This window comes from Stomoxys calcitrans, chromosome 4 (assembly GCF_963082655.1).
Source record: "Stomoxys calcitrans chromosome 4, idStoCalc2.1, whole genome shotgun sequence".
NCBI classification, from domain to species: Eukaryota; Metazoa; Arthropoda; class Insecta; order Diptera; family Muscidae; genus Stomoxys; species Stomoxys calcitrans.
In genome coordinates this window covers 160,657,489-160,673,421 of record NC_081555.1, presented here as the reverse complement: position 1 = coordinate 160,673,421, position 15,933 = coordinate 160,657,489, and the positions used below count along the sequence as shown (strand labels likewise).

Sequence of the window (15,933 nt, the reverse complement as noted above, 5' to 3'; positions counted from 1 at the left end):
TCGATCTAGATTTGAATATAGCTGTATTAAAGACCGATCTCTCCATTTAAGGTTTAGGGCCCATAAAAGGCGCATTTATTGCCCGATGTCGCCGAAATTTGGGAGAGTGAGTGAAGTTAAGCCCTTCGACATCCTTCTTCAGTTTGGTCTAGATCGGTTCAGTTTAGGATATAGCTGCCATATAGATCGATCCGCCGATTTAGGGTCTTAGGCCCATAAAAGACACATTTATTATCCGATTTCGCTGAAACTCGGTACAGTGAGTTGTGTTAGGTCCTTTGACATCCTTCTTCACTTTGGCCCGTATCGTTTCAGATTTGAATATAGCTGCCATATAAACCGTTCTCTCGATTTTATGTTCGCCTGTCTGTCTGTCCGTCCATGTTAATTTGAGTACAAACTACAGGTCGCAATTTTCATCCGATCGTCTTGAAATTTGGTACTGGCATGTTTTTCAGCCCAGAGACGAAGCCTATTGAAATTGGAAAACTACGGTTCAGATTTGGATATAGCTCCCATATATATGTTCGTCCGATTTTCAGTAATAATGCAATAAAATTGTCATTTGTTAACCGATTCTCTCGAAATTTTGCAGGAAGGATTTTTTTATGACTCACATTACTGTGACGACATTACTGAAGAATTTCATCGAAATCGGTTCAGATTTAGATATAGATCCCATATATATGTTCATTCGATTTTCGGTAATATTGCAATAAAATGGCCTTTTGTTAACCGATGCTCTCGAAATTTGGCAGGAAGGAGTTTCTTATGACTCTCGAAGTTACTGGTTAATTTCGTAGTAATCGGTTCGGGTTTGGATATAACTCCCATATATCCGATTTGAAGTAATAATGCAATAAAATGGTCATTTGTAAATCAATTCTTTTGAAATGTGGTAGGAAGGATTTTCTCTTGACTCACGATATTGCTGGTGAATTTCATAGAAATTGGTTCAGATTTAGATATAGCTGCCATTTATGTATATCGCCCGACTTTCACTCCTAGAGCCACTGCAAGCGCATTTATTGACCAATCTTCCAAAAACTTCGTGCAACGCTTTTCTGGACGACTACCACAATATCTACAAAGTTTGGTCGAACTTTGATCGTCCGATTTTGAGCAATATTGCAATAAGGTGCTCATGTGTTAAAAAATTCTCTCGAAATTTTGCAGGAAGCATTTTCTTATGACTCCTAATATTACCAGTGAGTTTCGGAGAAATTGGTTCATTTTTAAATATAGCTGTCATGTATGTATATATGCCGATTTTCATTTCTAAAGCCATTGCTAGCGCATTTATTGACCAATCTTACCAATATTGTGCACAATGCTTTCCTCAATAGCTACCACAATATCTAAGAAGTTTGGTCAAAATCGATTTAGGTTTATACGTTGCTCCCATATATAAGTTCGTCCGACTTTGGGCAATTTGTTGTGATTTGCAACCGTAGTTATTAGATTTTTTACATATGTGCATATGAAAACATTAGCCGAGGTCCATCAAAATTGGTTTAGAATGAGATATAGCTCCCATTTTGTATTTATAGGGAAGATGTAGGGTATTATAAAGTCGGCACCGCCCAACTTTTGCCTTGCCCTACTGGTTTTCGTTTCACTTTATTTAATTACATTTAATTTCATTATTTATTATACCCTCCACCATAGGATGGGGGTATACTAATTTCGTCATTCTGTTTGTAACTACTCGAAATATTCGTCTGAGACCCTATAAAGTATTTATATTCTTGATTGTCGTGACATTATATGTCGATCTAGCCATGTCCGTCCGTCCGTCTGTCTGTCGAAAGCACTCTAACTTTCGAAGGAATGAAGCTAGCCGCTTGAAATTTAGTACAAATACTTCTTATTAATGTAGGTTCAATCAATGGTTCAAACCGGTCCATAACCTGATATAGCTGTCATATAAACCGATCTCGGGTCTTGACTTCTTGAGCCTCTAGTCGGATTGGAATGAAATTTTGCACGACGTGCTTTGTTATGATATCCAACAACTGTGCCAAGTACGGTGTAAATCGGTACATAACCTGATACAACTGCCATATAAACTGAACTTGGATCTTGACTTCTTGAGCCTCTAGAGGGCGCAATTCTCATCGGATTGGAATGCAATTTTGCACGACGTATTTTGTTATGATATCCAACAACTGTGCCAAGTATGGTTCAAATCTGTCCATAACCTGATATAGCTGCCATATAAACCGATCTTGGGTCTTGACTTCTTGACCCATTAGATGGCGCAATTCCCATCCGATTTGGCTGAAATTTTGCATGAGGTTTTTTGTTATGACTTTTAACAACTGTGACAAATATGGTTCAAATCGGTACATAACCTGATACAACTGCCATATAAACTGATCTTGGATCTTGACCCATTAGATGGCGCAATTCCCATCCGATTTGGCTGAAACTTTGCATGAGGTGTTTTGTTATAACTTCTAACAACTGTGACAAATATGGTCTGAATCGGTCTTCAGCTTGATACAGTTCCCCTATAAACCAATCTCCCTATTTTACTTTTTGAATCCGAAAAAAGTCCAATTCATATTCGATTTCGCTGAAATTTTACATATAGACTTCTACTGTGGTCTCCAACACTCAATTCAATTAGCATAGCAATTTTTTTCTTTTACCCTTTGTTTGTCTAAAAAGAGATACCGGGAAAGAACTCGACAAATGCGATCATTGGTGGAGGGTATATAAGATTCGGCCCGGCCGAACTTAGCACACTTTTACTTGTTTTATTTTATTTATTTACATTTAATTTCATTTTTATTTTACTTTATTAATTTTTATATATACATTTAAAATTTTTGTTTGCTGAGAAATATTTTTCTTTTATATATTTTTTATAATATAAAAAATTTTGCAATAAAATTTAAATTTTTTCTTTACAGAAATGGCTGAACGTCACAATGCCCAATCCATATTGCAGTTGTCACGCAGTTTAGTGTTGCAATTGCAGACAATAATTGAAAATAAATAAATTTCAACATCATCATCCTATGGTTACAATATTTGAGGATGGAAAACCCAAAAGAAATAAATTCCAAAATAAAACGAAATCATAACAAAGTATTTGCAAATAATCCATAAACATCAAACTATAATGAAAAATACAAACAAGAAACCTACATACAAGGAAATACTCACATACATAACAAAATATATATAACAAAAAAAAAATCACCATAAAATATCCAAGATCAACCAGTAGCAAAGAGTAGAGTTCATGAAAAAAAAACAAAACCCCAAAAGCAAGAAACCCTTAACCAAAAGTAGATCGTGTTAATCGAGTTGTAGTGAAATCGCAATACTATCCCTCTACAAAAAAAGAAACCACTCAGTTCTATCTACTTCTTCACCTTAACCATAGTCGTTTTTCTATAAAACCTCATTGCACATGGATATCCGAAGAAAATAATAAAGTTAAAAAAAAAACTTAAAAAAAAACACGTCGGAAAAATGCATATCATCAACTGATAATTTCAGACAAATTTTCATGCGTTTCAGAGAGATATTCTAACAAGTTTTATGTGGAAGAAAAAATAAAAACCAAAAAAAAACCAAAAGAGACAAAATAAAATAACTAATCAACAGTAATACACTCATTATACAAGAAAAACAGAACAAAAAACACCCAAAACTATGGCATATAATGTGACACATGTTAATTATACTTTGATAACAACAAGAAAAACTAGAAAATATAAACAATCGACAAAAATAGTTTTGCAAAACGGCTGGGAATGGATTTTTTTTAAAGAAATCACTTGAAATGACAAAGAAAACTATTTAAAAAAAAAAATCATAATTTAGAAAATTCTATATTTTTGTCTAAAGTATCTGAAGTTACCTGATTTTTGTTTTGTTTTTTCAAAGACTTCAAAAAACACAAAAGAAAAACGAAGTTGAACGAAGAAATCAACAGATTTATATTTTTTGCTACCTGGGGCTTTCTTAAAGTTTTGGCCAATCCTAAATTTTAAATTTGTTATATATAACCTTTGACCCGGTGTTAAGAAAATGAATAAGTCTGCCTTTATCATCGAAGTCCTGTATTAAAATCCCTTCGAAAACAAATAAAAACAATAACAAGTAAAAGCGTGCCAGATTCGACCGGGCCGAATCTTATATACCCTCCACCATGGATCGCATTTGTCGAGATCTTTTCACGGCATCTCTTCTTATGCAAAAAAGGATAAAATAAAAGATTTGCTCTGCTATCACAGCGATATCAAGATATGGTCCGGTTTGGATCACAATTAAATTATATGTTGGAGACCTGTGTAAAATGTCAGCCAATTCGAATAAGAATTGCGCCCTTTGAGGGCTCAAGAAGTAAAATAGAGAGATCGATTTAAATGGGAGCTGTATCAATCGGATAATAATTGCGACCTCTCAAGGTTCAAGAAATCAAGATGTCAGATCGGTTTATATGGCAGCTATATCAGGTTATGAACCGATTTGAACCTTATTTGGCACAGTTGTTGATAGTCATAACAAAATACGTAATATAAAATTCCATTCAAATCGGATAAGAATTGCGCCCTCTAGTCGCTCAAGAAGTCAAGATTCAAGATCGGTTTATATGGCAGCTATATCAGGTTATGGACCGATTTGAACCATACTTGGCACAGATGTTGATAGTCATAACAAAATACGTCATGCAAAATTTCATTCCAATCATATAAGAATTGCGCCCTCTAGTGGCTCAAGAAGTCAAGATTCAAGATTGGTTTATATGGCAGCTATATCAGGTTATTTACCGATTTGAACCTAGCTTAGCGCAGTTGTTGATAGTCATAACAAAATACGTCATGCAAAATTTCATTCAAATCGGATAAGAATTGCGTCCTCTAGAGGCTTCAGAAGTCAAGTCCCCAGATCGGTTTATATGACAGCTATATCAGGTTATGGACCGATTTGAACAATACCGGGCACATTTATTGGACATCATAACAAACTACGTCTTGCAAAATTTTATTCCAATCGGATGAGAATTGCGCCCTCTATAGGCTCAAGAAGTCAAGACCTAGATCGGTTTATATGGCAGCTATATCAAAACATGGACCGATATGGCCCATTTACAATACCCACCGACCTAAACTAATAAGAAGCAAAATTTCAAGCGGCTAGCTTTACTCCTTCGAAAGTTAGCGTGCTTTCGACAGACAGACGGATATCGTCGTATATTCTTGATCGTCGACATAAAATGTCACGACGATCAAGAATATATATACTTTATGGGGTCTCAGACGAATATTTCGAGTAGTTACAAACTATACCCCCATTAGTATACCCCCATCCTATGGTGGAGGATATAAAAATTATATAGCTTATGTTTCCTTTTTTTGATTCTACGGAACAAACAAACAAGTCCCACATAGTCATGATGGGTCATATGCCCATTTGGGAGCTTTTGGGGGGTGGGGTGACCCTCTACACTTCTATCTGATTTTGTATGCCATATTTGTAATCTACTCACGAATTTTTAATACCATATTCGAATTAAACTCTTCAATACCTTTTATTTGATATTCATATTGTCTTTATCGGTCCACTTGTGATTTTGGGTGGTATTTTTGAGGTAACGGGGAGGGTCCTCCCCCTTCCGATATCAACAAATTGTAAAGCATATTTCTTCTTCCTTACCATATTCGTAATCTACTCCCCAAAAACCTTTCATTTCAGTCCCATATTGTCATGATCGTCAAATAAACCTATTTTAAGGAGTTTTGGGGCTGGGGCGGTCCCCCAGGTACTTGGACCCAACTTTCATTATAAAATTCGTACTCTACTCTTAAATATCTTTCATTTGAATCCCAGATTGTACCGATTGCACCACTTTTATTTTTGGTTAGTACTTTTGTGGTAAGGGGGAGGGTCCGCCCCCCCCTCCCGATATCAAAAAATTATATAACCCATGTTTCCTTCCAGATCAACCTATATAACCTGTGAAAGTCTATACGGAAGTCATAATCAAACCCTAAGCTCGAGATTTCAGACAAATCGGATAGCAATTGCGGCTCCAAGTGCATAACATCTTAAATTAGAAGATAGGTTTAGATGGGAGCTATGTCAGCTGATTTGTTGGAGGTCTTAACAGAACATTGAGTGCGAAATCTTAGATAATTAGGATAACAATTGAGGTCTCCAGTGGCTTTTGAAATTAAATCCAAAGATTGGTTTATATGGGAGCTAAATCAGGTTATGTACCGATTTGAGGCTTCTAGGTACTGATGAAGTCAAATCGAAGGGCCAATTTAGATGGAAGCTATAGCCAAATTTGAGCCGATATGGCCCATTTGCAATCCCCACAAGCTACATCGATAGGTTAGGTTAGGTTGGAGAGGATGATACCACAACATTGTCTTGATATCCGCTGGGGCCCGTTGTGATTCCTCAATCTACTCTCACCGTCAGCCGCCCTAATTAGAGAAGACTTTACATCTTCTCTAATTAGGGCGGCCTGTCAACGTCCGTACTTCAGTATAGAAGCGTTGTTTTTGCCCGACATTTAACGAATCACAGAACGATTTTAATCGAATTTGGGAAAGGTAATGATCCAATTCTCTATTTTGTGCTTCTATAAGCGCTGAATTGCAAACATAGTGGAAGCGCATACAAGAGGGGCATTGCCTTATAATTCCAATATTGAATTTAATCCACTATATAATAAAAATTCAGTAATTTTTTGCTGGGATCTCGACCAATCCCACAATTTTCGTAATCGAGACCCCAGTCAGTGACCCAAAATCTCTCAAAACGAAGTTAAAGACTTTCCTCACGGCCACTGTAGCACAGAGAAGAGCATCTCCGCCTATCACACTGGACGCTTGGTTCGAATCGGCATGGATGTCAGCGGTATTATAAAATTTACTTTTAAATTGGAGCCGTTAAAAAAGGTATTAATACAGTTATTACAGGCTCCAAATATGAGCCCACTATTCTAAATCGTGATCTGTCCATATGGTACCAAGTATAGCCAATACGTTCGGTTATGGACTGAGCAATATACTGAAGGACAGACAGAAAGTCACACTGATTTTTATACCCTCCATCACACAGTGAGAGAAAATTAAAAAACTAGTAACTAGTCTTTTTGAAATGTTGAATGGTTAGAGCTGAGGCTACTAAAAGAAGGCCCCTTATCATTGAGCCTAAATTTGAATCTGTTACTTAATGGAATGTTCATGGGCATCTTTGTATTTACAAACAAACAAATATTGCCCTTGAACATTCCACTAAAGAACAGGGGCAAACTTCTTACATATCCATGAGTGCAGTCCGATTCAAGTTTTAAGCTCAATGATAAGGGGCCTCCTTTTTATAACCGAATCCGAACGGCGTGCCGCAGTGCGATACCTCTTTGGAGGGAAGTTTAACATGGCATAGTACCTCACAAATTTTGCCAGCATTAGGAGGGGAAAACCACCGATGAAATTGTTTCTGATGGTCTTGCCAGGATTCGAACCCAGGCGTTCAGCGTCATGGGCGGACATGCTAACCTCTGCGCTACGATGGCCTCCTGTATTTACAGACATATGAACATTCAAAGAGATGTGTTTGACACCTGGAAAGATCAGCAAAAAATTTTTCAGAGTTGATCAACTCCTCAAGAAATTAATAATTAGACGTTTTCGTCCATTATGATACCACAACAACAGAAGAAGGAAGATGCCTTCTTGTTCCTACCTTTGAACCATCCAGATCACTTTAAAAAGCCCAACAACTTGCGAATTTTCTCATTCGCTAAATCAGAGAGGTTCTCCAAGGAATGAGAAACTAAAATGGAACTCCTTTTGACTGACGGTGCGGGTCACACTCAGAGAAGGTATTCTATTGTCTCTCTTTTTCGATGGCTTCACAGCTTCTGCAAAAGTCGTTACTAGCAACCTTCAGTCTGTCAGCATGTTTTCCGATTAGACAATGACCTGTCATGACGGACACAATGACTGAGACGTGAGAAATGGTAATAAAATGCCCCCCTATGGCGTGATTAGTGCCACATTCTCACATTCTCCCTTAGCTAGCCCTTAGATCTAAGGATTAGATCAGTGTGTAGGTCCGCAAATTGTTAAATGCCCCATCGATTTCAATGCATACCTTTACATCAAAGGATTTTTTCATTTTATGGCAGTCTCCACCCACATTGAAGGGCAGTCTCCACCCACATTCCCTTGACATGGGCATGTTGTTTGCACTTGAGCAGTTCGCTGAATGTTTAACATGGTATCAACAATACGTTGCATGATCTTGAGTAGAGAGGACGTGAGGTTTGTAGGTCTGTAGGCCTTTGTTGTCGCATATCTTGCCTTGCTGGGCTTGGGTATAAATATATCCCTTGTCTCTTGCCAGACTTTCGTGGTATATGCAAGACCTAGACAGGCTGTGAAAAAAATGGCCAGATGGGGCGCCAGATAGTTGGCCTTCTTCTGTAATGACGACGGAAATATTTCATCAGATCCGTGTGACTTAAATCGTTTAGAACTCCTCAAGGCTTTGCTTTACCATAAATTCCGTAATGATAAGCCTTCGCTCAATCTCATTATTCCAAGATTCCGGTGTTTACGTGAATCCCGTTATATCCTGTGGAATATGCGTTTTCATCGATAGCCTCTACAGGTTTTCCGTTGTCTTAACTCTTATTCATGTCGTCTTTTATACCCACCACCGAAGGATGGGGGTATATTCATTTTGTCATTCTGTTTGCAACATATCGAAATATCCATTTATGACCATATAAAGTATATATATATTCTTGACCGTCGTAAAAATCGAAAACGATCTAGCCATGTCCGTCCGTCTGAGGGTTGAAATGGCGTTACAGTCTTTAAAAATAGAGATTTTGAGCTGATACTTTTCACAGGTTCTTTTTTTTTGTCCATAAGCAGGTTAAGTTCGAAGATGGGGTATATCGGGCTATATCTTGATATAGCCCCCATATAGACCGATCCTCCGATTTAGGGTCTTAGGCCCATAAAAGCCATATTTATTATCCGATTTGATGTTGAAATTTGGGTCAGAAAGTTGTGTTAGATCCTTCGACATCCTTCGTTAATTTGGCCCAGATCGGCCCAGATTTGGATATAGCTGCCATATAGACCGATCCTCCGATTTTGGGGTCTTGGGCCCATAAAAGCCACATTTATTATCCGATTTTGCTGAAATTTGGGTCAGAAAGTTGTGTTAGATCCTTCGACATCCTTCCTTAATTTCGCCCAGATCGGCTCAGATTTGGATATAGCTGCCATATAGACCGATTCTCCGATTTAGGGTCTTGGGCCCATAAAAGCAACATTTATTATCCAATTTTGCTGAAATTTGGGTCAGAAGTTGTGTTAGATCCTTCGACATCCTTCCTTAATTTCGCCCAGATCGGTCCAGATTTGGTTATAGCTGCCATATAGACCGATTCGCCGATTTAGGGTCTTAGGTTCATAAAAGCCTCATTTATTATCCGATTTTGATGAAATTTGGGACAGTGATTTGCCATATGACCGATTTCTCGATTGAAGGGTTTGGGCCCATAAAAGGCGCATTTATTTTCGGATGTCGCCAAAATTTGGGACGGTGGGTCAAGTTAAGCCCCTTGACATACTTCTGCAAAATGGCACAGATCGGTCCAGATTTGGATATAGCTGCCATATAGACCGATCTCTCGGTTATAGATTTTGGGGCCATAAAAGGCGCCTTTATTGTTCGATTTCGCCGAAATTTGGGACAGTGCTTTGTGTTAGGCTCTTCGAAATTTCTCTGCAACTTTGCCCAAATTGGTTCAAATTTGGATATAGCTGTCATATAGATCGATATCTCGATTTAAAGTCTTGGCCCCATAAAAGGCACATTTAAAATCCGATTTCACTGAAATTTGACAGAGTGACTTATGTTAGGCTTGTCGACATCCGTGTTGCATATAGTTCAAATCGGGTTATTTTTAGATATAGGTACTGTACTTATTAGTATTTGGTCCAAATCGGAATATATTTAACCGTTCCGTTCCGTTCCGTTAACTATATTTAACGGAATATATAAAACTGCTATGGGACATAAGGTATGCATTTTTCATCGGATTTCGACGATAGGTGGCTTACATATGTACCCGAGGTGGTGGGTATCCAAAGGTCGGCCCGACCGAACTTAACACCTTTTTACTTGTTCATAACTTACTTTGAACTTGGTATAAATTCAGGCAGAAATATGGTTTGACAACTAATTCTTTAGTTTAAAGCTTTCATACAAAATAATTTTTGCCTCAAGACAGTTATTGTTATTTCTATTATATTACAAAATAAATAAAATAACTTAAAATAAATAAATTATTGTTACTACTATTGTGTTTTGTTATTGAATTATGTACCTTAAACTATGAAAACATAAAACAAAAAAAAAAAATAAACATTTAAACGACACAAATGAAAAATATTAAATATTTGAATGTGAAATCTGTTGCTTTTTTACTCAAGAAGAAAACCAAAAGAAAAAAAACCATAAAAAATATTAAATGAAATTACATGTTAATTATATACACAGACATACAAACATACATACATTTACACCTAAACAAATTAACTACATACATAAAAAAAACATGATTATATACATGCATAAAATGATATGGAAAAGTGAGAAAAAAATATTTATATATATATATAGAGAGAGATCATAACTTATATACATATATATATACATACCAACGAGGAAGTAAAAGGAAATTATATATACATAAAAATAATATTTATATATTAGAAAAAAAAATTAAAAAAAAAATCAAAAAAAAATAAAATTGAATACTAAAAATATTTTTTGTTTTTTATACACGAAATTATGACATTTTTATAAAAAGTGTTGGAGGAAAAACTAAAATTGTTTATGTTTAATATACATATAAACATAGTCTTAAGCCGCAAAATCTTTCATAACAAACAAAAAAAAAATCTGTTAAAATCCTCAAAGAAAGAATCAGTCCATAAGTTGTTTCTACAAATTGAAGCACTAAGTGCAGCTATTTATATTTTATTACAACTTTTTTTTGAGGTTAAACAAAACAAATTTTCAAATTTTATTTAAAATGATTTGAAACTCAGAGTTTTATTTTTTTTGGCTTTTTATTGCAATACCTTGTAAATTCTGAAGTATGGTGTCGACTGAAGGGCAAAAAAAATATCCCTGAAACTTCCTTGTTACCCCATATATCGTCCCCTTACCGCCAAATGGATGTAAGAGCCAAATTTTGGGATTTTCGGTTTTTAATAGGAATCGATAACTGACGACTGTTTGTGCGTTCTGTAAAAAATTAGTGTCAATAATCCAAGCCGTTGTAATTTTACAACAAAAACAATTTTAATGTAAGTGCCATTTTAATTTTTGTAGAAAAATTCTATGACAGCGAAGGGCACTTTCATTATTTTCGCCAGACACAGATACCTCAAACATATAATGCTTTAATTGATAAAAAGGCATTAAGTTCGGCAGGGACGAACTTTGGATACCCACCACCTCGGCTATATATGTAAACCCCCTTTCGTCACAATCCGATGAAAGTTTTTTAAATAATGCACCCAAATTCGGCACGAACGTTGAGTGGTCTTCTAAATATAAGTCACTGTTGAATTTTGTATTTCAAATTTTAACCAAATCGGGTAATAAATAAAGCTTTTTATGCTTCAGACCCTTAACCGGCATATCGGTCTATTTGACAGCTATATCTAAATACAGTCCTATTTTTTACCATATTTGGGTCGGATGGCGGGTGGCTATCGGGAAAATAATGTTTTTATGGGCTTCAGACCCTTTATCGGGAGACCGGTCTGTATGGCAGATATATCTAAATATAGTCCGATCTAAACCATATTTGGAACGGATGTCGGGAGACCTAAAACTACCCACTGTTTCAAATTTCAGCGAAATCGGATAATAAATGAAGCTTTTATGGGCTTCAGACCCCTTATCGGCAGATCGGTTAATACGGCAGCTATATCTAAAAATAGTCCGATCTGAACCATACTTAGGTCAGATGTCGAGAGGCATAAAATAACCCACTGTTATAAATTTCAGCGAAATTGGGTAATAAATAAAGCTTTTATGGGCTTCAGACCCTTTATCGGAAGATAGGTCTAAATGGCAGCTATATCTAAATATAGTCCGATCTAAATTATGTTTGGGTCGGATGGCGGGTGGCTTAAAATTACTCACTGTTTCAAATTTCAGCGAAATTGGGCAATAAATAAAGCTTTTATGGGGTTCAGGTCTATGCGACAGCTATATCTAAATATAGTCCGATCTGAACCTTACTTAGGCCAGATGTAGGGAGGCATAAAATAACCCCCTGTTTCAAATTTCAGCGAAATTGGGCAATAAATAAAGCTTTTATGGGCTTCAGACCCTTTATCGGCAGATCGGTTTATATCGCAGCTATATCTAAATACAGTCCGATCTGAACTATATTTGGGTCAGATGTTGGTAGGCCTAAAACTACTCACAGTTTTAAATTTCAGCGAAATCGGATAGAAAAATAAAGCTTTTATAGGCTTCAGACCCTTTATCGGAAAATCGGTCTATATAGCAGCTATATCCAAATATAATCCGATTTGGCCCATTCAAGAACTTAAGCAGCGTGCATAAAAAAGACGTATCTGTGCCAAATTTCAGCTCAATATTTCAATTTTTGAAGCCGTTGGGAGAATATTACGGATTTGATATATTTGGGTCGAAGGAGCGGAGCCGCCTAGTATCGGCTCCAAGTCTGCGATTATAAGTAAGTAACAAGTAAAAGCGTGCTAATGTCGCCTGGCCCGAATCTTGGGAACCCGCCACCATGGATTCTGCTAAAATATAGTGGCTATATCTGGTTATAAACCCATTAAGACTGTACTTGGCCCAGTTGTTGAGAGTCTTAACAGAACACAATGTGCACAATTTCAGCTAAATCGGACAAAAATTGCGGCTTCCAGGAGCTCAAGAAGTCAAATCGGGAGATAGGTTTATATGGGAGCTATATCAGGTTATAGACCGATTTGGAGCGTAGTCAGCACTGTTATTGGAAGTCATAACAGAACACAATATGCAAAATTTCATGAAAATCGAATGAAAATTGCGGCTTCCAGGGGCTCAAGAAGTCAAATCGGGAGATCGGTTTATAAAGGAGCTATATTAGGTTATAGACCAATTTGGACCGTACTTAGCACAGTTATTGGCAGTCATAACACAACACAATATGCAAATGGGACAAAAATTGAGGCTTCAGGGACTCAAGAAGTCAAATCGGGAGATAGGTTTATATGGGAGTTGTATAAGGTTGTAGACCGATTTAAAGCGTAGTTCCCAACTTTCTCCATTTTCTTTATCTGCTCGGTTGTGCAAGGCTTTTTTGGAGTTGAAACCATCCATTTCGTCTTATCTCCATTTAGTGTCAGACCCATTTTCACTGACTCTTTTTCGATTCTTTCAAAGGCTGCAGTTACTATTTCCGGTGACCGACCTATGATAACGATGTCGTCGGCATAGGCGAGTAGCATGTGTTCTCTTGTGATTAGTGTGCCATATCTATTCACATCTGCGTCTCGTATAATCTTCACCTGCAGGATATTAAAGAGATCACACGATAGGCTGTCTCCTTGTCTGAAACCTCGTTTGGTACTAAATGGTTCAGAGAGATTCCTTCCTATTCTTACTGAGGAACGCGTATCAGCAAGTGTCATCCTGCAGAGTCTTATTAATTTTGCAGGGATACCAAAACTCAGACATGGTTTGCAATACCTTTGAATGTAAAGGGGTATCGAAGCAGCTTTTTAGTCAACATAGAGATGGTAGGTGTTGATTTGTCCCTCTCGGGTCTTTTCTAGGAATTTGTGCAATGTGAATATCTGGTCTAGTGTGCATTTACCAGGTCTAAAGGCGCATTGATAGGTTTTAATCTTTCACACAGTACGCTCGAGAGTATCTTGTATGCGATGGGAAGGAGACTTATTCCTCTGTAGTTGGCACATTCCGTCTTGTCTCCTTTCTTGTTTACTGGACATAGTGTGCTGAGATTCCAATCATTGGGTATGCGTTATTCTAGCCATATTGCGCAGATAAGCTGATGCATACGCCTTATCAACGTGTCGCCTCCAGTCTTAAATAGTTCAGCGGGTAACCCGTCGGCTCCTGCTGCCTTGTTGTTCTTTAGTCGGGTCACTGCTACCTGGACCTCATTCTGACTAGGAGGTAAACATTCTATACCATCATCGTTAATTTGTTCTGCGGTATCCTCTTCGCCGCCAACATCGGACACTAGCAGTTGGGTAAAATGTTCTTTCCATATCCTCAGCATGTTATCTGTGTCAGTTACCAGATTTCCTTCTTTGTCTCTGAAGGAGGATGTGCATGCACCAAAGCCATCGGTTTGATGTTTAATTCTTTGGTAGAATTTCCATACTTCATTCTGACTCCTGTATATCTCAATTCGCTCACACTCAAGTCTTTTTCTTTTTCTTTCTGCGTAATAGACGTTTCTTCTCTCTCTTTTTCTCCCTGTACATCTTTTTCATCTGGCACGTTGCTACTGATTGCAGGGTTGCTCTATATATACCGCATTCTTGGCTTCAGTAACATCTCGACACTCTTGGTCATATCATGGGTTTCTTGGAGGAGGCTTCCGGTACCCAAGTACGGATTTCGCGGCATTTTCCATGGAGTGGGCAATAGTGCTGGATGAATGCCTTCCATCTATCACAACGTGATCAATTTGGTTCCTCGTGTTTTGATCGGGTGACTATCGCGTGGTGCTACTAACTATCATGTTTTTTGCCGCGGCGAAATCTATCAGCCTTAACCCATTACTGGACGTTATCTCGTGGAGGCTAAAGTTTCCGACTGTTGGACCAAAAATGTCTTCTTTCTCTAGCTTAGCATTAAAATCTCCCAGAACGATTTTAATTCCGATTCCTTGGTCTGCTCGTCTTTGTTTTCCGTCGGGGCATGGGCTCAAATAAGCTGATGTTGAAGAATTTGGCTTTTATGCAGATTGTTTTGCTATCCTCTCCTCCACCGGAGTAGAGCTTGCGACAAGGTGTTTCAGTCTCCGACTCACCACAAATCCACAGCCAAATTCATGCCTCGTGTTATGGCAGCTATAGCATAGTTCGTCACCGTTTGGTGTTGTAGTGACGCCATTCCCAGTCCATCGCGCTTCTTCTAAGGCGGTATTATCTGCCTTGTACTTCTCTAATACATCCGCCAGCGCGTATGCGGCACCTTCTCTGTAAAGAGTGCGGACATTCCAGGGGCAGATCCGAAAATCATGGTCGTTTTTTTCGTTCGCATGGGTCGTCAACGTTGGGGGGTCCGTTTTTACTATTCCTTTGTTTTTCATAGTAGTTCTCATAGTTTTCCGGGTTCCGCATGGGTTTTGTGGGATTTGAACCATACTTGGCACAATTGTTGGAGGCCATAACGAAACACCTCATGCAAAATTTCAGCCAAATAGGATAAGAATTGCGCCCTCTAATGGCTCAAGATCTCAAAACTTCAGATCCATTTATATGGCACAGTTGTTGGAAGTCATAAAAAAACACTTCATGCAAAATTTTACCCAATTCGGTTAACAATTGCGCCCTCTTGTGGGTAAAATAGTTAAGATCTAAGATCGGTTCATATCTTAGCGATTTCAGGTTATGATCCGATTTCAACCATACTTAGGGCAGTTTTTGGAAGTTATAACAAAACATCTCGTGCAAAATTTCAGCCAAATCGGATAAGAATGGTGCCCTTTAGAGGATCAAGAATTCAAGAACCAAGCTCGGTTTATATGACAGCTATATCAAAATATAAACCGATATGGCCCATTTACAATCCCAACCGACCTGCACTAATAAAATGTAGTTGTGCAAAATTTCAAGCGTCTAGCTTTACTCCTTCGAAAGTAAC

At 37.7% G+C, this 15,933-nt stretch overlaps 1 protein-coding gene across 2 annotated transcripts in view; it reads left to right on the top strand.

Annotated features, from left to right (window-relative positions):
- The window catches only part of LOC106080381 (small G protein signaling modulator 1), a 72,353-nt gene extending 65,908 nt beyond the window's left edge, over positions 1–6,445 (top strand). For both annotated transcript variants that reach the window (XM_059366357.1, XM_059366356.1), the window contains one exon: positions 2,919–6,445. In XM_059366357.1, the coding sequence (XP_059222340.1) occupies positions 2,919–3,007 (89 nt within the window). In that variant the 3' untranslated portion in view covers positions 3,008–6,445. The remainder of the gene's footprint in view (positions 1–2,918) is intronic.
- The last annotated feature ends 9,488 nt before the right edge of the window (positions 6,446–15,933 follow it).